The sequence below is a fragment of the Myodes glareolus genome, chromosome 9 (genome assembly GCF_982192425.1).
Source record: "Myodes glareolus chromosome 9, mMyoGla1.1, whole genome shotgun sequence".
NCBI lineage: Eukaryota > Metazoa > Chordata > Mammalia > Rodentia > Cricetidae > Myodes > Myodes glareolus.
In genome coordinates, this window is record NC_142034.1 from 24898971 (window position 1) to 24921981 (window position 23011).

Sequence of the window (23011 nt, forward strand, 5' to 3'; positions counted from 1 at the left end):
TTGTATGCTTTTTAAAATCTACTTTTTATATATTTGTATATTTTTATATTATCCAGACAGTTATTAAATTGTCTGTTTTTTTCATTTATTAAAAACAAACAAGTTATAATCAATTGCCATATTAAAATAATATCATTATCAATTGTAAGCAATATCAAAATGGCAGGTGTAAAAGTCTTAGACAGTCTACTGTAAAACCAAGCCACAGAAGCTGAAAGCTGGTCCAGTAGGTAAAGTAATTGATGTGTAAGTTCGAATCCCCAGCTTCCATTGTCATGGTGACCTGTAATTTCATCCATGAGGCTTACTGGCTGCTAGCATAGCCAAAAACTACAAGTTCTAAGTTTGGTGAGGGAGTGTCCCAAAAAAATAGGATCATGTAGAGGAAGACACCTGACATCCTTCTGTGCTGTATGTGTGGGCTCTTTGGTCACACACACACACACATATACACAAAAATTAATTAATAATTAGTTTAGAGTTTGATTTAATTTAAGTTTAAAAACTGATTCACAAAACCAGGACTAGAGTCCCATTACTCAGACTTCCTACAGGCAGAGCTAGGGTTTGAGGCCACTCGTAGCACAGTGGTGAGAGAAATACAAACTGAGAAAGCTATAGAGACCAGCTAAGAACACTTGATGTTCTTGCAGAGCACCAAAGTTTGGTTTCCAGCAGCACATCAGGGCAGCCCACAATTGTCTGTAGCTCCCACTCCTCTCGCTTCCACAAGCACCTTCACTTGTGTGACATAACCTCACAGAGACACATACACATCAATAAAAATAAAAATAAATTTATAGAAACCTTAAATTTTTCTGGGTATTTGTGGCACACAAACTCAGGAGAAGCAGGCAGATCTTTGAGTTCAAGGCCAGCCTGGTCTACATAGTGAGTTCCAGGACAGCCAGGGCTACACAAAGAAACCCTATCTTGAAATAAATAAATAAGTAAGTAAGTAAAACTTTCTTCTAACGAAAAGAAGCAAGATTTTGGAGAATTTCTAGGTTGTGACTATATAGATTTCTTGTGAATTGAGGGCAAAAACTGCACATCACGTAGGTCGTATACTACAAATGGCCTGTTTTTCCTAGAAAGTAGTGGCTTACCCTTCCAATTTGTGTCTGAACTTGTGCAATGTTTCTTCTGTTTTCCTCAGACCTTAACAGCGGGTTGGGATGAACTTGAGTGCCACCGTGTTTATAACTTCTTATGCGAGTTGACTAATCTCTCCCGTAAGATGCAGACTGTTGTCTGTAACAAAGCAGGTAAAGACCTTCACTTCAAAGATAATATTGTATAGAAGTAAAATGTTCAGAAGAGGTAGAATTCAAAAGTATGCATAAGACAAGTTGTGGAGGGGTGGGATGTAGCTCAGTTGGTGGTGGGTTCAATCCGATCCCAGCACCACAGAAACCAGGATACCATATGGATGTGATCTACTTCCTGTTGGTTATTTCTCTGACAGCATAGAAGGGACAGGGACAAACTCTAAATCCAAGATGGTGATTCTTCTGGGGAAAGTGATTGGAAATGATAAACTAAAAACTCAACATTTCTAATATTTATTTATTTTAAAACCCAGAAGCAAACATAGATATAAAACTTTGGCTAAATTACTTGATTTGTATACTGTATTTCTCATTCTATTTTTCCTTTCTGTCAACTTGGAACATTTCACTTTTTAAAAAAGCGATGACTCAGGCCGTGTTGGTGCACGTCTTTAATCTCAACACTTGGGAGGCAGAGGCAGGCAAATGTCTGTGAATTCAAGGCCTGCTGAGTGCTGGGATTAAAGGCATGTGACAACACAATTTAACATGCATTTTCTCTGATAAAAAAACTTCTCCCTAACATATTCAAAATAAAATCTAAGCTATATAAACTAGCCTTCAGATTCTGGTCCCCACCTACTTTCTCAAACTCATTGTACAGACCTTTAATCCCAGCATTCAAGAGGCAGACTCGGTGAATCTCTGTGAGTTTGAGGCCTGGCTGGCCTCTATACTGAGTTCCAGGATAACCAGAGCTACACAGAGAGATTCTGTGTCAAAAATAATCACACTTCCTGTGCACTGTTTTAGTCTGATTTGAACATATTGTTCTTTCTGTTCACTGTGTCTCCAATGCCCTTTATGCCTTTGTTGTATCTCACTGGGAACCTTTTTCATTTTCTCATTTTCCTAATACTATTTTTCTGTCTCATGCTTTAAGAGTCAATTTGGGGTCTGGACATATAGTTCAAGTGGTGGTAGAATGCTTTCCTAGCCTGCCCCAACAATGAATAAAACTGATCGTGGTGATACATGCCTATCATTTCAGCACTTTGGAGTGAGAACCAGGCGGGTCAGAAACTCACAGTCATCCTTAGCTATATACTGAGTCCAAGGCCAGCCTGGGATACAGGAAACCCTGTCTAAATACATAAATCTAAAACTACATAAGATTCTGGTAAAATTGAGTATGGATTTGACTTAACCATTATTCAAAGTATTGAAACTAAATAAGGAAAGTAAGCACAAGAAGAAAGTCAAACTCCAAAGTTAGGGCACCTTTTACTTCTTGGTGACTTCCTGTTTACACACTCAGTTTATGATCTCTCTTTTAACCACAGTGGTTAACACCTGGCTCTGATCACTATCCACTATGAAACTTATCTTTCTAAAAAAAAAATGATTTACAACTTTTTATCTATAGGAAGTGCCCGAAAGCTGGAGTTAAGGATTAGACTGTTCTGTAGAAATGTTCTCCTTGATCACTGGACACAACGAAGTGATTCTGCATTTTGGTTGACTCGAATATTAAAACCATGGCCAATGGTGAATCAGGCAAGATTGCTATATATTATCTTTGGACCAACATCTCCTCAGGATGGTAAGCACCATTTTTTTTTTCAGGGATGTGTGTTATATACCTGGTTAATTACTTTAACATTAAGAAGACTTTTAAAAACTCTACGAGTTGATGCACACTTTTAGTCCCAGCACTCCTCAGGAGGTAGAGGTAGCAGGTCTCTGTGAGTTCAAGGCCAGGCTATTCTACACATCTTTTTACCACTCTAGGGGCAGTGGGACCTGGAAGAATGGAACCTAAAAATGAGGCAGACTAAAATCTCACACAATAGCCAACTTTATTCAGAACATCAGACAATTTCTAAAAAGAGTCACATGAAGCCAGGCGGTGGTGGTGCATGGTTTTAATCCCAGAACTCAGGAGGCAGAGGCAGGCAGATCTCTGTGATTTAAGGCCAGCCTGGTCTGCAAAGTGAGTTCCAGGACAGCCAGGGCTGTTACACAGAGAAACCATGTCTCGAAAAGAAGAAGATTTATATTACTAAAGTGTTATATCACAAGGACAAGCCATACACAGTAAAAACATGTTTTTCTATAGAGGCATATAAACAAATAACAATTGCTATTTGTAACGAATAATCTGAAATAAATTCACTTCTGTCTGCTACACCTGGGAAAAGCATGGAAACATATCCCAAGAAAAATTTCATACTTTTGAAGAAACTGAGTCCCTCGGTTGTTTTATTGGAGGTTTCTCACAAGTACCCAGAATTCTTCTCACATGACACCATTCTTGGACTGTATTCTGACACACGGAGTTCCGGACTAGTCAGAGATGCATAGTAAGTGACTTAGGGTCTATAGCTGTGTAGGGACACCATGGCCACAACAACTCTTATAAAGGAAAGCATTTCATTGGGGCTGGCTTACAGTTTCAGAGATTTAGTCCATTATCATCATGGCAGGTGGCGTGCAGGCAGACACAGTGCTGGAGAAGGAACTGAGAGTTCTACATCCTGATTCTCAGGCAGTAGGATGTGAACTGTGTCACACGTGGGCATAGCTTGAGCATATAAGACCTCAGAGCCTGCCTCCACAGTTGCACCCTTTCTCCAACAAGGCCACACCTCTTAATAGTGCCCCTCCCCATGGGCATTCAAATCCATGTATCTTTGGGGGGTCATACCTACTCAAACCACCACAGTAGGACTTTTTCTCAAAAATAAATAATTACCGTCTATTTACTATTTATTTTGTATGTGTGTAATGTGCATGTCCGTGGAGATCAGAGGACATCTTGCAGGCATCACTTCTCACTTTATACTGTGGGATTCTGGGATGGACTTCAGGTCATCAGGTTGACAGCAAGCATCTTTACACCTTTACCCACTGAGCCACGTTAAAGACCCTGGGAAGGTCTTTTGTCTTTACTCAGCTTCATCATTGCTAGTTTAAAATGTGCTTCACAGTTTCAAAACATACTGCATTAACTTGTGCATACCCCGAGCTTCGAGACAGGAATTGTTCTTCTCTGGGTCAAAACCAGGTATATTCCTGCCCCGCCCCCTTTCTCTTTTTGAGAGAGGGTTTCTCTGTAGTCCTGACTGTCATGGAACTCACTCTGTAGACCAGGCTGGCCTCAGACTCACAGATCTGCCTGCCTCTGCCTTCCAAGTGCTGGGATTAAAGATGTGGGCCACCATATCTGTCTGCTTTTCCATCTTAAACATTAATGTAACTCAAGGTTGTATTTGCAACTTAAGGGGGCTAATGATACTAAAAAACAAAACAGATTCATAACTTTTTAAAAAGTTTATTACCTAGGCTGTGCTTACATTAGTGTCAAAAATTATCTTACATTTTCTTATTCTACTTTTATCAGTAGAAAACCAGTTTTAATGCATATTGGTTAGCACCCAGGACTTTTATTTTAAAATTAAAATGTTGTTGTGTATAAGCTGCAGAGAAGATTGTGAGAGATAAATAATAGATGCCTGAGCTACTCTGTTGTGATGTAAATGTTTGAAAGATACCAATAGAAGCAAGCTCCTTTCTAGAAGGATACCAATAGATTTTACTTGATTATAGTAAAATTATAGCAGTTGATATTCTAATCTGCATTATAAGGTAATATCTTTGAACTAAAAACACTATTCTTTGAGGCTGGGAGATAGCTCAGTAGATAATGTGCTTTCTGTGCAAACATGAAGAACTGACTTTGGTCCCCAGTACCCAGGTAAAAATCTGGGTGTAGGGGCTGGCAAGATGGCTCAGCAGTTAAGAGTACTACTGGCTGCTCTTCAAGAGGACCTGGGTTCAATTCCGAGAACCCACATGGCGGCTCACAACTGTCTGTGACCCCAGTTTCAGGGGATCCGGCATCCTCACACAGATAAACATGAAGGCAAAACACTAATGCACACAAAATAAAAATAAATTATAAAAATAAAATCTGGGTGTAATGGCTTGCGCTAGTAATCCCAGCACTGAGGATGCAGCAGTGGGCATATCCCTGGGCCTCCCAGCCATATTAACCTGAGCAGTGAGCCCCAGGTCCCAGTGAAAGACTCTGTCTCAAAAAAAAAAAGCAAAAAATAAAAAAGTGGATGATTCTTAAGGAAGAACACCCTAGCCTTCATATGCATGGACACTCACACATGAAAAGGACAAAACAAATAATAAATAGATAAAAGCACTGTTCTTGTTTGTTTGTTTGTTTGTTTTGTTTTATTTTGAAGCAGAATTAGGGCTTAATAAATATATGTTAAACCGGGCAATGGTGGCACACTCCTTTAATCCCAGTACTTGGGAGGCAGAGGCAGGTGGGTCTCTGTGAATTTGAGGCCGGCCTGCTCTACAAGAGCTAGTTGTAGGACAGGCTCCAAAGCTACAAAGAACCCTATCTCAAAACAAGCAAACAAACAAACAAATAAATAAATGTATGTTAATATAAAAGGTTGGAGAGATGACTCAGTGGCTAAGAGTACTGACTGTTCTTCCAGAGAACCTAGGTTTGATTCCCAGCACCCACATGGTAGTTCAAAACTATCTGTAACTTCCATAACAAGGGGATCTAACACTTTCTTCTGACTTCTGCTGGCACTAGGCATACACATGTTGTATAGACATATATGCAGGCAAACATTCATACACATAAAATAATATAAAGCAAAACCCCTATAATCCCCAGTAACAAAAATTTAAATTAAAAATATATGTTAATATAGGCTTAAGCAGAGAGTTAAGAGAACTCTTTCTCAGAAGAAAGTAACATGACAACATGAGTGTGGGTTTCTCAGAGAATTGCTGAAAGGAAGACTTACCAGAGCATGGGTACAAGCTCCTCAGGAGAGAGAACAAAAACACTGTTCTTCAAGTTCCAACTCTTTTAGTTGCTTGGTTTAGAAACTGTTGCTGTGTTTCATCACAGTTAATGAGAAACTCAAATTTATAATGATATTAGAATTTACATTTTAATGATGAATGTAGTTTATATAAGTAATGGGATTGTGTAATTCTTTCCATTCTAAACAAATCCTGAAGTCTTTTTCACAAAACTATCTATTCTGTCATAGCCTACTTATTGTTTCAATCCAGGGCAGGTGATTTGGCAGGAAATGGTGGAAGGGCCCACAGATGAATCCAGTCTGAAAGGTTTGGCTAATGCCATTAAGCTACTGTATGACACAGGTACCAAAGAGTGGACAGCAGATGATGTTATCAGTCTTGTAGATGAACTATCAGGTAAAATGTGTATTTACTAATATAGAGTAATAAAAATTTATGTTTAGAATACAGCTATAAAATTATATGGACAATTCCCTAGGTAATAATTAAGAGAGTATTAGAAATCACTAATTGCTCAATATGTAGTTTTAAGTATGTTTTGTTACTTACTGCTCCGAAACATTTTTAGTTTTATGTTTGTGTGTGTGTGTGTGTGTGTGTGTGTGTGTGTGTGCGTGCGTGTGTGTGTGTGTGTATAGTATGTAAATACATGTGGTTTAAGAATGTGTTTATTTCAATTTGCAATTTTTTGAATTAAATTTGTTCTTTGACAATTTCATGCATTTATATAATGCATTCTGATTATTTTTGCTCCTCACCCTCTTTTAGCTCCCTCCCCCCATAGACTCCCTTCCTCCTCCCTATAAGACTTTCTCTCTATCATATCTTTTTGTTTTGTGACTCACTAAGATTAACCAGGTCTGTCCACATGACCATGGGTATGGAACTGTCACTCGGAGCCTGTTAGACTCCCCAGTGGGTACACAACTGAAACAATGACTCCCATTACCATAGCAGCCATCAAAGCCAACAGTTCCCCAGGAGGAATTCAGTTCCCAATTTTATATATAATATAATTAGGTCACTTCATAGTTTAATGAGTTTGCTTGCTCTCATTTACGAGTTCTCACACATACATACCCTTTAGATTATATAAAAGCCCTCTGGTGCTGTATGGGAGGGGTTAAGTAGTTACTCTGATGTTTACAGGGGCTTTGTCCTTACATGGCATGTCACTTTGCCTGCTGAAGAATGTGAAGAAAAATTGCTTTGACTCAGCTATGGCAACACAATGGTAAAACGCCATGACATGGGGTGATCCCTGTCTCTGGCTGAATGCTGTAATTGACAGACACAGTGACAAACACCTTTAATCCAGCACTCATGAGGCAGAGACAGGCAGATCTCTGAAGTCAGTCTGATCTACAGAGTAAGTTCCAGGACAGCCAGGAATGCACACAGAAACCCTGTCTCAAAAAGGAAAGAAAGAACAAACCTAAAACATTGTTTCTGAGTATTTCCCTTAGCACTAATTACATTTCCAATAAGTAATATAATGTTGAATGTGTTTAAAGATGTTTACTACAGCAGTTGTGTAATTTCTCATTAAATAACTGTTCCTCCTCTGATAAAAGTGGTTCCCAGGGAATGGCTGCTGGAGAATAATGCACGCCTTCTAATCCTGAGCGGGAACAACATCTGCTTCACTTTCATGGCTAGTAAAGCTGTGAACGGAAGGGCCATCGAGCTGGCAAGACTCATAGTCTTTTTGGCTTTGGTAAGTAAAGACTAAGGTTTTCTCTGACAAGTTATTTAGCATTCATTTGACCCAGCAATGGAGCTGCTTCCCTGGTGCTTACAAAGCCCCAGGCCGCTCTCTCTCTCTCTCTCTCTCTCTCTCTCTCTCTCATACATACAAACACACACACACACACACATACACACATGCACATATACACACAGTCTACCCAGGAACTGAGATTTAGAGAAAAAAATTATTAAAAAATTAAGTATTGATGGACAGTCATGGCATACACCTTTAATCCCAGCACTCAGGAAGCAGAGGCAGGTGGATCTCTGTGAGTTTGAGGCCAGCCTGGTCTACAAGATCTACTTCCAGGACAGGCTCCAAAGCTACAGAGAAACCCTGTCTCGAAAAACAAAAACAAAAAAAAAAGAAAGAAAGAAAGGAAAAAAGAAAGAAACCCTGTCTCAAAAAACTAAAGAAAATAAAAATAATATTACATATTAAAATACATATTTTATTTGTTTGTTTTTGGTTTTTGAGACAGTCTTATATTGCCCAGGCTGGCCCCAAACTCACTGTGTAAGCAAAGGTGACCTTGAATTTGAATGCTGGGATTACAGGCACATGCTACCACATTGTCTTACGCACTTACTGAGCATTTCCCATTGCAGACTCAGTGGGGTATCTTATTCAATAAACTGCTACATCATCAGCCTGCCCTGTGTAGTAAACTCTGCTACATCTAAGCTGTCATTGTCACTGCCACTTTAAGCTTTACAGCTTTTGTCACATGCAGACTGATAGTAGTGCTTTGTGCATCTGACTCAGGTGTGTGAGAAGGAGCTGTACTGCATGGACTGGACAGTGAGAATGATGCAGAAGGTCTGCAAGGTCTTCAGCACTGCAGCAGAGAGAAAGAGCTTCCTGCAGAGCGTGGCCAATGCCTTTGCCTGTGTCACCATGGAAATGCTGCAGCCTATCATGTCTGGTAAGTGAGAGTGTAGACAGCACGTAGGAGTGAGTGATAGTGCCTTCGGGTCTCAGCCTCAGATGCAACAGGCGGGGCTTGGTTGTGCATACCTATGGTCCGTCTACTCGAGGCTGAGCAAAGATCTGAAGTTTAAGCCAGCCTGGGCTACAAAGTAAAACCGTGCCTGGGAGATTAATTTTGATTTTGTGAGATAGGGTGTCTGTCTTTCTGTCTGTCTGTCTGTCTGTCTGTCTGTCTCTCTCTCTCTCTCTCTCTCTCTCTCTCTCTCTCTTTCTCTAGTCCTGGCTGGCATGGAATTCGCTATGTAGACCAAGCTAGCCTTGAACTCACAGATAGGTAACTGTGCCTTCCAAATGCTGACACTAGAGGCATGAGACTACGAAACTGGACCTTATATAGGTTTTAATAGATACTAATTTAGTTTACTAGGGGACCAACATGACAATGAACCCTGTTTTTTGGTTGGTTGGTTGTTTTTTGTGGGTTTTGTTTGTTTGTTTGCTTTTTGTTTTTCAAGACAGGGTTTCTCTGTATCTTTGGAGCCTGTCCTGGAACTAGCTCTTGTAGACCAGGCTGGCCTCGAACTCACAGAGATCCACCTGCCACTGGGATTAAAGGCGTGTGTCACCACTACCCGGCTCTGGCTGGTGCTCTTTACCAATAAGCCATCTCTCCAGCTAATTAGCCTTGTGTTATAGATGAGAAAAAGGAAACATAGAAATAACCTGACTTTCCCAAGGTCATAAATTAAAAGATGCTAAAGCTTAGACCAGAGTTCTTTCCTGTTTTCTATCTAGTGTCTAATTTCATAGCTTTAGTGGTGAAAGCCTGGCTTAGTAAAGATCATCAACAAAAATTCTTCTCTTTAAATATTATTAGAAACACTTAGAACAACTTGCATTCCTAAGCCATGTGCTCAAATGTTTAACTCTTTCCTCTCCCTGCGGTCTGTTCCTGTATATGTGTCACAGGAGAGCGTGATGATGATGACAGAGGCTTCCTGAATTTGTTCCATCTCCTGCATGCTCAGGCGAACTTCCACAAGGAGGTGCTGTACTTGTCCATGAGTACTTCCTCCTCCTAAGTCAAGAACCTTGTCACTTAAAGACCGTGTCACCAGACTAGTGCTTAGGAGAGTGATGATTTTTCACATCCAAGGGTAGCACCTGTTGGACTTCTGATAATCTAATTAACTAGAAACTCCAGCTGCACAGGATTATAGCTGTAAGTGCTTTACTCTGATTAATGTCAAATAACAAGCAAACCCAAGAATGTGTTGTTACTTTTCTAGAAAATGAGCTCTGCCTCTCCAGGTCTTGGTAAACTCAGAATGTTAAACTGTCCAAGAGTCTGCAGCCTGCTTAACCTATTTGTGTGACTCTTCAGGAGCTAATTCTGCTTTATTCAGAACAGATTCACATTTGCTAACTAGTGCTATCTGTTCACTTTGCTTAGGTTGAGCAAATATGGCCCAAATGTTTGTGAGGATTTGTAATATTGTTTTAGAATGTTCTTTATGTAAGTCACATTCTTTACCACCTTCTCAGCATATGGTTACAAAATAAATCTTATATTTCATTTATATTTTGTATGAACTAACAGAATGCATGCTATATGTATATTTTATACATATAGACACATATACAATATATTTTCTGCAAGACAATCATACAAAAGGTCTACAAATAGAGGATCTTCAGATAATGGAATCATCTTGTAATTTCCCTGGGGATTAGAGCAGAGAATTGAAGCAGGAGATAAACATAATGAAAGTAAATTGCCAGAACAATCTTCACAAGTAACTCCCACTTCTTGGTAAGCCTGTCCTCCCTATCCCAGAAAGTAGGCTTTGATGATGGGAACTGAAAGCATACATGCTCAGAGTAGCCAGAGAGCAGAGACAGGCAGAAAGAACTCCAGGCCAATTGAGAAGACCTACCACTCCCTTCACCTCCACTTCCTAGGAAGGGACCTGAACCGCAGGGAACTCTAGAGCTCTTGCTTTCTCTTCCCATGCCCTGGTCCCCGGCCCCCAGTCAAATGCAAGGCTTTGTATGAGCTAAAGGAGCCCTCTACCTCTGAACTGGATCCCTAGCCCACCAGTACCTTCCCACTGGACTTCTTTTCCTCAAAACACTGGGAGATAAGGAAATTGTCTTCAATGGCAGGGTGTAAAGAAAATTCATGAATTTAACAAAAGGGCTCAGAAAATTTGATAGGACTGGGGAGCAGTGAAAATTGTGGAGAAATAAAAATTGTGATAACACCGTCAATACAGAAGGATCAAAATTAATTGCCTTTGTGCTGTCCAATTATAATTCTACTAGTAGGAAAATTTTTTTTTGACTAGTAGGAAGTTTATTTGAAGATTTGGGGGTGGGGGAAGAGTCTTGCTTTTATAAACCTCATTCATTTTCTTCTGCTCAGTTGAAGAAATGATCTGTAACAATTAGCCTGGGCAGCCTTTGGTAACAGCAAGTACTAGAATACAAAGTAACACCTCAGAGCCCTTAATATTTCCTCTGTCTGTGATATTTCCATAACCACTTTAAAAAATAACTATTTTTACTTCTGAAGCACTAGTGATTTCAATGTGACCTTATCTTGAAAAGGAAAAAAAAATCAAATGTTACTATGAACAGTATTTTAAAGATTATACTTATTTATTTTTATTTATTTTTGATTTTTTTTGACTCAAGAGTTTCTCTACATACCACTAGTTGTCTTGAAACTCGCTCTGTAGACCAGGCTTGTCTCAAACTCACAGAGATCTTCCTGCCTTTGCCTCCCACGTACTGGGATTAAAGGTTTATGCCACCACATCCACCTCTAAAGACTTTGATAAATAGATAATTTCATTTTCTGGGGCTAAGAACTGACTGTTATTACAGAGAACTTGGGTTCAGTCCCCAGTACCCACATAGCTTAAAACCATCTGTAACTCCCATTCCAGGGGATCCATGCCTTCTTCTGGCCTCTGCAGACACACATGGTGCACATCCACCTATCCATCTATCTAGGCAAAACACCCGTACACATAGGATAAATATAAATCTTTTTCTAAAAGATAATTTTATTTTCTTAGAGACAGAAATGTGTAATTATGAAGTTTGCTTTAATTCCTTGAATGACACATAAGTTTTCACCAAAGTCGTTTTTAGAAATTTTATCAAAGAAGCTTTTCATTGTTGTTGTTGTTGTTTTGGTTTTTTTGTTTTGTTTTACTTTTTTGAGACAGGGTTCTCTGTAGTTTTGGAGCCTGTTCTGAAACTAGCTCTTGTAGATCAGACTGGCCTCGAACTCACAGAGATCCACCTGCCTCTCCCTCCCGAGTGCTGGGATTAAAGGTGTAAACCACCACTGCCTGGCTCTTTTTTCTCTCTCTAAAAAGTAAATTGGCAAGTTTTTCATTTAATTGTTAATAGATAAAATAAATTTGGAAACAAATTTGTGATTTCCACAATTGTGATCCAGTTGATTTTGCTGAGTACATTTATCATCAGAACTAAAGTGATTTTGAGTTTTAACTGAAGGAAGCATTTGTTCAGGGGGATAAGTAACAGGCCGTCTAATTAACCACAAAATAATGGAGCCTTTGAGAATGAGGAGCCGAGAGCACTAGGCCTGACTAGACTAGGACGGCCACAAAACACTGAGCCCATTTTCCACCAGAGACACAATGTCTCCCGTCTCTCCCAAACCACATCAGTCTCCACGATCGCTTGAGACCCAGGGTCCCAGCACGCCTTTCCTTTTTCCAGTGCTCCCCTTGGCCTCCTTTGGCTTTGATTTCTAGGGTGGGCTTTCCTTTTCCATCATAGCACTACTCCTTGTTAGTGGTGGTGTACACACAACATAACTACTTGTTTTAGAACTGAAGTTTATATCTTGTGATGACTCTTTTAACCATGTGAACCCATAGATTCCTCTCACACTGTTGTGGATGACACCATCTGTCCCCCTCAGTCAGTACGTGGCAGCTGGTGGGATCCAGCGGCAAAGTTGGGCACTGCTCCTCAGCAGCTGCTTGTGAGTTCCTTATCCTGGGCTGACTCTGACACTTTCAGGACTTTGTTTCTAGGGTAACTGCTCACTTTTGGAGAGCAGAGCCAGCGTGAGGAGCCTAGGAGAAGGTGTAATGGCAGAACCACTTTATGTCTAAGAAATAAACACTACCGCCTTTGTGGGATTATTCTCAAGGTCAGCGTCCTTATGTAAATAGTACTCAATCAAATGATTGCAGGTTTGAACATGCCTTTGACAGCCTCTGTGTGTTCTGGAAATCTTATCAGCAGTCCACTAGCAGTGTGCACTGTTATCTCAGAAGAACTGTGTTGTGCTAAATGTTTTTGATACCTAATGTTGTATTTGCTAAACTTTATTTAATTCCTTATTCATTTTAATAAAATTAAGTTTAAACTGGAAGTATTTTGATTATGTTCAGAGTTTGTCATTATTCTAGTCATTAACTTTCTTGAAATGTACTTCTCTTTCTTTAAGCTGTTAATTTTTGTCTCTCTTTTTAAAAATGTTTATTTATTTATTATGTATACAATATTCTTTCTGTGTGTATGTTTGCAGGCCAGAAGAGGGCACCAGACCTCATTACAGATGGTTGTGAGCCACCATGTGGTTGCTGGGAATTGAACTCAGGACCTTTGGAAGAGCAGGCAATGCTCTTAACCACTGAGCCATCTCTCCAGCCCTTGACTCTCTTTTTTTAGACAGGATCTTACTATGTAGCTCTGGCTGGACTGGAACTATGTAGACCAGGCTGGCCTCAAACTCACAGAGCTCCTCCTCTGCCTCCTGAGTGCTGGAACTAAAGGCTTCTGCCACCACTGCCTGACTACGTTATCAATTAAACTCTACAGTGATTTTAAAAACTGAATTTTAGAGCTGGTTGCGTGCCTATAATCCCAGCACTTGGGAGGTAGGGGCAGAGGCAGGAAGATTGCTGCTAATTTGAAGCCAACCTGATGTACATACCAAGTTCTAGGCTAGTCAGAACTGCATACACAGCAAGGCCTTGTCTCAAAACAAAACAAAACAAAACTGAGCCCTGTTTTCAAACACTGGGGTGGGAGCCGAAGCCAGCGCCTTGCACATGCTAGAAAAGCTCTGTGCCAGTGACCACATCCCAGGCTGTGCCTCTGTTCAGGTGCTGAGGATGGAGCTCAGGCCTCAGGCATGCCAGACACACACTCTACTCCTAGGCTACAGTGCAGGCCCCAGGGAAGCAGGCAGTTCTAATGTATCTATCTTGTCCTTAATAGTGTAGCATCCAGAGATTAATATCTTCATTTGCTAGCAATTACTCATAAATTGAGCAGTAATCTATAAGTAAAACAACGTTGTATACTGTTCTCTTTAATTCAGAGAAGTCTCCAAGCATCATTCCAATTGCTACTAAAATAGAGATGTTAGAATTATCAGTTTAACCCCAGTTCCAAATCCCTAAATAAAGATGATGTGTTACCAGTAACTTCCTGAAACTTCAAGACTTCAGTGTGTGTCTGTCTCCTTCCATTCAGTTGGGATGGAGGCAGATACAACCCAGGACATTGTCCAAGATAACTAAGTGATCCATATGTGTTTTAGTTGGGCATAGTGGTGCAAGCTTTTAACTCCAGCACTTGGGAAGCAGAGGCAGGTGGATCTCTGTGAGTCTGAGACCAGCCTGGTCTACAGAACAAGTTCTAGGCTAACCAAGGCTACACAGTAAAATCTGGTTTTAAGAAAAAAATATTAAAATTAAGATGAGATATTGATTCTAGGCCTAACAAAAGCCAAGTTCAATAAATAGACAGTTTCCACCTCAGCTATGCTAAAGTTTCTAAGGGAAAATGTTCTTTATAATTTCAGATCTAAATGACATGTTAAAGGATTTTAAATTTTGAATAATGCTAAATTTAAACATCTTTTTTGAAAAGCAAGGTCTCTTTTCTGAAATTTAATAGATTTTTTTTCAGCCCCATTTCAAGGGCTGAATTCACACACTCAGAAAAATACATTGAAGATGTCTGGCTTTGCAACATTTCATTCCTCTATTTAACTTTCTCAAAATTTACCCTTTTAACAATTTTCCTAAAATAAATTATATCACTTTCTAGACTTTCATAAAAAAACTATTAGTGTAGAGCCAGGTGGTAGGGGAGCATTCCTTTAATTTCAGCACTTGGGAGGCAGAGGCAGGTAGATCTCTGTGAGTTCGAGCCCAGCCTGGTCTATAGAGCAAGTCCCAGTACAGATTCCAAAGCTACAAAGAAATCCTGCCTCAAAAAATCCATTAAAAAAAATTAGTGTAGGGCTGGAGAGATGGCTCGGTGGTTAAGAGCATTGCCTGCTCTTCCAAAGGTCCTGAGTTCAATTCCCAGCAACCACATGGTGGCTCACAATCATCTGTAATGAGGTCTAGTGCCCTCTTCTGGCCTGCAGACATACACACAGACAGAATATTGTATACATAATAAATAAATATTAAAAAAAAATTAGTGTAATATTTCTTAGGATTATGTCATCTTAAATTTTTCAGCATAATTTTTAGTGATTTAGAACCATTTTACTGCATTGGCATGAGCCAGATTTAACTCCCATCTTTCTGAATATGATGACACTGGAACAGAGATCTGTAAAATGTATACAAAACTTTATATTACACAAATAAAAATTTTAGTGTTAGGAGCTGGAGAGATGACTCAGCTGTTAAGAGCACTGGCTGCTCTTCCAGAGGACCTGGGTTCAGTTCCCAGCACCCACATGGCAGCTCACAACTGTCTGTAACTCCAGTTCCAAGGGATCTGATACCCTTCACACCAGTGCACATAAAATAAAGTTAAATAGCCAGACAGTGGTGGCGCACGCCTTTAATCCCAGCACTCAGGGAGGCAGAGGCAGGTGGATCTCTGTGAGTTCGAGCCCAGCCTGGTCTATAGAGCAAGTCCCAGGACAGATTCCAAAGCTACAGAGAAATCCTGTTTCAAAAAACCAAAAATAACAACAACAAAAAAGTTAAATAAAATTTAGATAAAAAGAATGTTAATAAAAAATTTTAGTGTTTTATGGTACTTGAGAATGCCAATATACATGTAGTTTAAATATGAAATTTAGCATTGTCCAACTAGACAGAGTAGTAGTTTATGCCTGTAATCCCAGTACTTGGGAGTCTGAGGAAAGAGGATTGTCACAAGTTCAAGGCCAGCCTAAGGTACATACAGATTCTAAGACAGCTAGAATAAAAGATAAAATAAAATAAAATAAAATAAAATAAAATAAAATAAAAAGGTTTATTTTTTTCTAACTATTGGAGAGGCAAGAAGATCACTTGAACCCAGAAGCTTGAGATTAACCTAGACAGAGCTTGGAGACTATCTAAAAAAAATAAAATAAAATGTTATCTGGGTAGTGGTGGTGCATACCTTTAGTCCCAGCACTCAGGTGGCAGAAGCAGGTGGATAGTCTATGAGTTTGAGGTCAGCCTGGTGTACAAAATGAGTTTCAGGATAGAGAGACCTTGTCTCAAAAAATATGTATTTAATATATTATTATGTGTAATATATTATTATATAGTATTTATTATATATTATATTATAAATATATACATTACATATATATACATTACATGTGTATATATCTATATATAAATAAAATGTTTTGGTTTGGTTTTTTTTTTTTTGAGATAAGGGTCTCACTATGTGGCCTGGGAATTCACTCTGTAGACCAGGCTGGCCTCAAATTCATACATAGACCATCACCTGCCTCTGCTTCCTGCTGATTAAAGGTATATGCCACTATGGGCAAAATAAATTTATCAGGGCTGAAGAGCTGGCTCAGCAATTAAAAACAATAACTGCTCTTACAGAGTACAGAGTTCAATTTCTAATACCACTTGTCGGCTCACAATTATCTGTAGTTACATTTCTAGGAGATCCGACACTATCTTCTGACCTCTGCTCCACGGGCACCAGGCACACGTGTGGTACACAGACATGCATGCAGACAAAACACCTCTATACATAAGATAACAATATAAGAAATTTTAAAACTAAGTAAGTTTATCATAACAAAACAATTTTAGCACTGAGGAGGTTGAAACAGGAAGATGAAGATGAGGCCAGCCTGGGCTATTTAGTGAGACCTTGTCTTAAAAAAAGAAAGAAAAAAAAATAAAGCAACATAACAGAAATCTATTGTAATTCCTGAGTGTATTAGTGTGTGGGTGAGTAGGCACAAAGTAGCAATTCTTTTTTCTTTCTTTCTTTTAATTTTTTTATTTTATTTTTATTTTATTTTTTGGTTTTTCGAGACAGGGTTTCTCTCTCTCTGTTTTTGGCTTTTTTGGGGGGGCTTTTTCAGATTTGGTTTCTCTGTGTAGTCTTGGCTGTCTTGGAACTCACTTTGTAGACCAGGATGTTCTCAAACTCACAAAAATCTGATTGCCTCGCTCTCCCGAGAGCTGGGATTAAAGGTGTGCACTACCGTGCATGGCTGAAGTTTATTTCTTAAAACTATGGAGGCTGAAGAGATATCTCAGTGATAAAGGTGCCCATCTGTCACACCTGACGACCTGTTTGATCCTCCGGACCCACATACAGACTGTGGTGCCCACGCACACACAGACAGACACACACACATACACACACACAATTTTTTTCAACTATGATGTTTTATTTTATAAACAGCATTTTTAAAAAAAGGCTAGTCTGGGACAGGAGAGATGGTCCAATGGTTAAGGGCGTTTACCTGCTGGCTCAGAGGACCCAGATTCAGTCAGTCCCCAGCACCCACATGGTGGCTCACAACCATCTGTACTCCAGTTCCAGGGGATCTGACACCCTCTTCTGACCTCCCTGGCTCCAGCAGGAACATTGCATAGATATACACTCAGGCATGCAACACATACATACAAGTTAAATTTAAAAAAAATAGAGGATAATCTTTCTGTTCTTATGTTGGGCTGATGTTTAGAGACTTAAGTTACCTTGTGTATAACAGAGATCAGCCCTGCCCTCCCCTTGAGTTACTGACAAGGTGTTTCAGTTTTATATTGATACAGACTGCACAACTTCGGTTTCATAAAACTTCAGAGTGAGCTTGATTAGAGACTACACCATAAACATTTAACCACCGTAATTAACTCTGGACTTTGGATTCCTTCCAATCTTGATACTTGCTTAGGTAAGGATACAGACCTGCTACCTTGATAGAAAATTGTAGTCTGGGCCGGGCGTGGTGGTTCAGGCCTGTGATCCCAGCTCTCGGGAGTGGAGGCTGCTAGGATTTCAAGTTTGAAGCCAGCCTGGGCTGCATAAGAAGACACCCTCCACCTCCTGTCTCAAGAGAAAAGGGTTAGGTAAGGAAGGAGAGGGAAGAAGGGAGGAATTGGAGTTTGAAATAATAAAATTATGCTAAAATAAGAGAAATACTTCAGCAGCTTGAGCCGTGGCTCAATGGCCAAGAGCGCCTAACGCTCTGGCGGAGGACCCGGGTTCGAGTCCCATTTGGTGCTCGATACTAGATCGCTATCAATAATCGGAAAAAAAAAAAAAAGTTTGCCGGGTGGTGGTGGCGCTTGCCTTTAATCCCAGCACTCGGGAGGCAGAGGCAGGTGGATCTATGTGAGTTCAAGACCAGCCTGGTCTACAAGAGCTAGTTCCAGGATAGGCCCCAAAGCCACAGAGAAACCCTATCTTGAAAAAAAACAAAAATAAATAAATAAATAAAATAAGAGAAATACTTGAAAGGGGAAAAGTCAAGGTGTCCCTGAAGATCACCCCTAAATATATCAGTGTTTAAAGCCATGCTTATTATATTGGTGAATCTGTGGGTTTCTTGTCTTAGATCCACATGGTCATGTAGTATTATATTTGGTACAGACAAATTATCCGACATAATATTTGCAATAAGTAAGTAGATTTTCTCCTCAAATTTATCTTGCAGTTGCATTTTCATTATAAGGTACTGTGTTAAGGTGGGCACACCTTGTCACTTCAGCACCCGGGAGTCTGAGGTACGAGGACTGAGTTTGAGGCCAGCCTGGAACAATTGTCTAGGGATTCTGCGCTAAGTTTTCTCATTTCTAAAGATTATGTAGCCAAGAGTTTTAGATTTGTTTTTCAGGGAGTGTTTTGTTTTATTTTGTTTTGTTTTTCAAGACAGGGTTTCACTGCAGTTTTAGAGCCTGTCCCGGAACTAGCTCTTGTAGACCAGGCTGGCCTCGAACTCACAGAGACCTGCCCGCCTCTGCCTCCCAAGAAATGGGGTTAAAGGTGTGAGACATTTTTAAATTTTATGTGCATTGGTGTTTTGCCTGCATATATGTCTGCATAAGGGTATCAGATCTTAGAGTTACAGACAGTTATGAGCTGTCGTGTGAGTGCTGGGACTTGAACCCCAGTTCTCTGGAAGAGTAGCCAGTGCTCTTAGCCACTGAGTCATCGCTCCAGCTGTGGGTTTGAGGCCAGCCTGGTCTACAGAGCCAGTTCTAGGACATCCAGAGCTATACAGAGAAACCTTGTCTCAAAAACCCAAATAAAGGGGCTGGAGAAATGGCTCAGCCGTTAAGAGCACTGACTGTGCTTCCAGAGGACCTGGGTTCAATTCCCAGCACCTACATGGCAGCTCACAACTGTCTGAAAAGGGGATCTGACACCTTCACACTAACGCACACAAAATCAAGATAAATAAATCATAGAAAATTAAAAAAAACCCAAATAAATAAATTCAGCAACTGAACAAAATACTATCACAAGAAATTCTTAATTAATCCTTTTTCCTTGTTTATTCTTACACTAGAGAAGAAAACCATTGTGGAACAGTTACGATGGGGTCTTCAAGGGAATAACAGACACCACAGATGGGGGCCAAATCCACTCTGTTTCCTAAAACATGGGGTTGTTTTCCAACCCTAACTGGAAAAGGAAATATGAAAACAGTTTTGTTTTGTTTTTAAATCCTAAAGAACATTTAACAATCAAAAAAAGTTTTAAAGCCCCTTCCTTAGAGGTAAAACTTAGTTTCCTAAATTAATATACATTTGTTTCGATGCTTTATAAGTAACCACAAAGAATAAGAACTTCACAACCATGTCTCTCATCAAGTAAGAAGCTGGGGACATATGGAGTCAGGAGGGAGGAAATGATAAATCTTAAAAACTGCAAATGATAGGGGCTTTTTTGGGGAAGACTGGAGATAGAGGGAAACCACACAACCTCAGACTGTACAATCTATAAAGACGCTGATAAGACAGACAAGCTGAATTTGCCCTTGAGTTTACAAGGGAACGCCTGCTCATGAAAATAGAAAGGACAGAAAATTTTGGCATCGCGTGCAGTTACTTCGTTTAGACCTAAGGAAAGGCTGCCTACATGAATGTTTGGGCAGTTCTCCACTGACTTTACTGATTCTGCGATTCAACCTTCCACATTCTCAGTACACCCTGTCTACAGCTTAAACACGTGCAGCAGCTGCCAGTGGCGTCCTTGAACTCCTGACGTCCCCAGGAGCCCCTCTGCCTCACAGAGGCCCTGCTGGCCAAGGGTTAGCCGTCTCCGGACACACTGGAAGAAGCCAGGACCTCGGGAGTCCTGCTATTGGACAGAGCCCTCTTGCTGGCCGGAACACCGGAGCTGTGGGAAACCCAGAAAGAAAGTGCTCAGCTGGTCAGGAGCTCTGGAGAGAGCTGAGAGTCCTCCCCTCTCCTCCACAGCAAATTCCACAGCTGGGAAAAGTGGGCACCTCCCCCAGGCCTTACCGCAAGTCAATTTCATTCGCTATTGTTTCTCAAGTGGGAATGGATCACTAGTGAGTTAATAATTAATGAATGCAGTTAAGCAGGCAGATTTGGAAACCACCCCGCCCCATCCATAAGGATGTACTATAATCATTGCCAGTAAAAAATGTCCAAATGGAAGAGGAACTTAGGAAATGCTAGTCGCTCTCTACCACATACATCCCTCCCTCCCACCCTACCTAAACCCCAGTGCATTGTGAAGTTTATTTTTAATTTTAAGCAATCACAGTTTAAATTGGTTCCCAAAGGAACCTTGCCTTTCTTGTTCTTTTCAGATTGATCCAAGAAATGCTGCCTCAGTGGGTCCGAGAAACAGATACAAAGACAAGCTCTCTTTTCATTTTGTTTTTGAATCAATACCCGAATAATGACCAGAAGCAAAAATCCACCGGTGCGTCAGCAAGCGGGATGCTCGGCGCTTCAGCTCCATCCTTCCCCTCGCAGCCCCTGCAGCTCCAGGCCACTAGAGCAGATAGATAATGTAGGACAGAACCACCAGGCCTATGATGGCAAAGAACATGAGGATGAAAATATCCAGCATGGCGCAATACTAAGCAAAGGAACCGCCCGGGTTCCGGGGAAACGGGAGCTGCAAGCGTGGAGGTCGGTCAGCGCAGAGAAATGGCTCCTATTCCCTCCCCCTTCCTGTTCCCTCCCCCACCTCCCGGGGACCTGAGGTTAAGGGATGCTGCAACTCCATCAGCAGCTTACTCTCCACCTCCATCATCACAGTCAGCCAATCACAAAGCCCACGGTGGGTATCCAGGGAACAGCTACTTTTAGACCAGGCAAAACCGGAGAGGTTCAGTTTTTTCCCAGGAAGTCAGCCCCGCCCCTTTGCGTGGAACCACTATCTGGATTTAGATAGAGTTTCCGCACTGAGTGGGCAGCTCGGGGAGCTGAGTGGAGAAACTCTACAGACCCTTGAGGATCTGATTCTCCTGCCGGCCTTCCTTCTCCCTCTCGCACCTCTGGCAATTTAGTTCAGAAACGAATTGTTATCACTTGTGTGGGCCATCGGCTAGTTCAAAGGACTCATGTGGTCTCAGGGGACATCCCTGGCACGGACACAAATTTTACACTGTGCCCGGTATTGCACACATCGGGTAATTTCAACTTGTCTGAAGTCTGTATAGCCTGGGCTCAGAGGTGGTCAGGAGCTTAGGATATTTCAGTTTGTCAACAGGGGGCAGGACTCAAAGCAAGGCTCTCATTTCTAAATTTATTTATTATTATTTATTTATTCATGGTTTTTCGAGACAGGGTTTCTCTGTGTAACAGTCCTTGGTTGTCCCGGAACTTGATTTGTAGAGCCTCCTGAGTCTTGGTATTAATTAGAGGCATGCTCCACCACCACCTGGTCTAGATCAGTAGTCACCTCACACTGGCTTCACTGTTGGTCTGGGGGAGCCGAGAGCCTAGGCTCCTTTGTTACATGTGGTCTCTCCTCCACCTTTTCTGTTCTGTCATTACCTGTATTTGCTTTCTTTGTCTCTTCAGAGGGGCTAGCCCAGGGTCATCCTCAGAGAAGACCCTGAGAGACCCACACACCCACTCCTGGGTAGTGAGTGTCCAGAAATGCATAGTTAAGTGGGGTTTTTTTTCCCCATTTTTTAAAATTGTTTTGTTTTGAGAAAGTCTCATGTAGCTCAGGCTGACCTTGGATTCACCAGCCTCCACCTCTCGATTTCCTGAGTATTAGATTACAGCTGGCTTTCAAGTATCTTTTTCTGAGGGAGAAAAGATGGTGTCTTATTAAAAATCAGTGGCATCAGGACCAACAATAGGGCTCAGAGAGCAAAGGTGCCTTGCACAAAGTCTGACGGCCTGAGTTCAAACCCTGTGCCCCACATGATGGAAAACACATGATGGAAAACACAGACCCTTCTCCTGTAAATCGTCCTATGATGTCACCCTGTGGTATAAACACATACACATTTGCACACACACACACACACAATAAAAAAAACACAAAAAACCCACACCTCAGTGATATATTTTGGTGATTTCTGCTGTGTGCACCAACTATTTATTATTATCTATTATAAAAGGGAAGATTTCCTGTGGGCCACCTCTGAGGACTAGTGGTCTTAGCCTCACCCCAAATATTTTATTTGTAGGGCCCAAGCCTTGAGATATTAGTTATCCCTTTTAACAGGAGGCCTCAGGAACATAGGTCACTCCCAGAAAAGCAGGGCAGTCCAGCAGGTGACAAAGTCAAGCTTCCAGGAAGGGATCTGGAGCAGGAAGACAGGCACATTGACACCAGGCAAGCAGGCTATTCTGCTGCTGTTGGGAACCACAAGCTGACAGCTTCTTCAGGGCTAGCTCAGCATGGCCTGGAGCACTCCCTACATCTGGAGCACTCCCTGCACCTGGAGCTCTCCCCACACCTGGAGCAC

General features: G+C 40.9%; 1 protein-coding gene and 2 long non-coding RNA genes across 5 annotated transcripts in view; 2 read left to right on the top strand and 1 right to left on the bottom strand.

Moving 5' to 3' along the window:
* Positions 1–13243, top strand: part of Fbxo47 (F-box protein 47) — a 29847-nt gene extending 16604 nt beyond the window's left edge. For 2 of the 3 annotated variants that reach the window (XM_048450852.3, XM_085695734.2), the window contains 6 exons: positions 1160–1268; positions 2698–2874; positions 6390–6536; positions 7715–7857; positions 8656–8815; positions 9790–13243. In XM_048450852.3, the coding sequence (XP_048306809.1) occupies positions 1160–1268; positions 2698–2874; positions 6390–6536; positions 7715–7857; positions 8656–8815; positions 9790–9902 (849 nt within the window). In that variant the 3' untranslated portion in view covers positions 9903–13243. The remainder of the gene's footprint in view (positions 1–1159; positions 1269–2697; positions 2875–6389; positions 6537–7714; positions 7858–8655; positions 8816–9789) is intronic. The other variant, XM_048450853.3, reaches the window with a different exon arrangement.
* A 6329-nt stretch (positions 13244–19572) lies between these two features.
* Positions 19573–21262, bottom strand: LOC125411011 (uncharacterized). The gene is made up of 2 exons (XR_007235221.3): positions 20970–21262; positions 19573–20445 (listed from the first exon to the last, which is right to left on the bottom strand). It is a non-coding gene; the product is annotated as an uncharacterized LOC125411011 (long non-coding RNA).
* Positions 20441–22590, top strand: LOC146893274 (uncharacterized). Its single transcript, XR_015003803.2, has 2 exons — positions 20441–20575; positions 20885–22590. It is a non-coding gene; the product is annotated as an uncharacterized LOC146893274 (long non-coding RNA).
* The last annotated feature ends 421 nt before the right edge of the window (positions 22591–23011 follow it).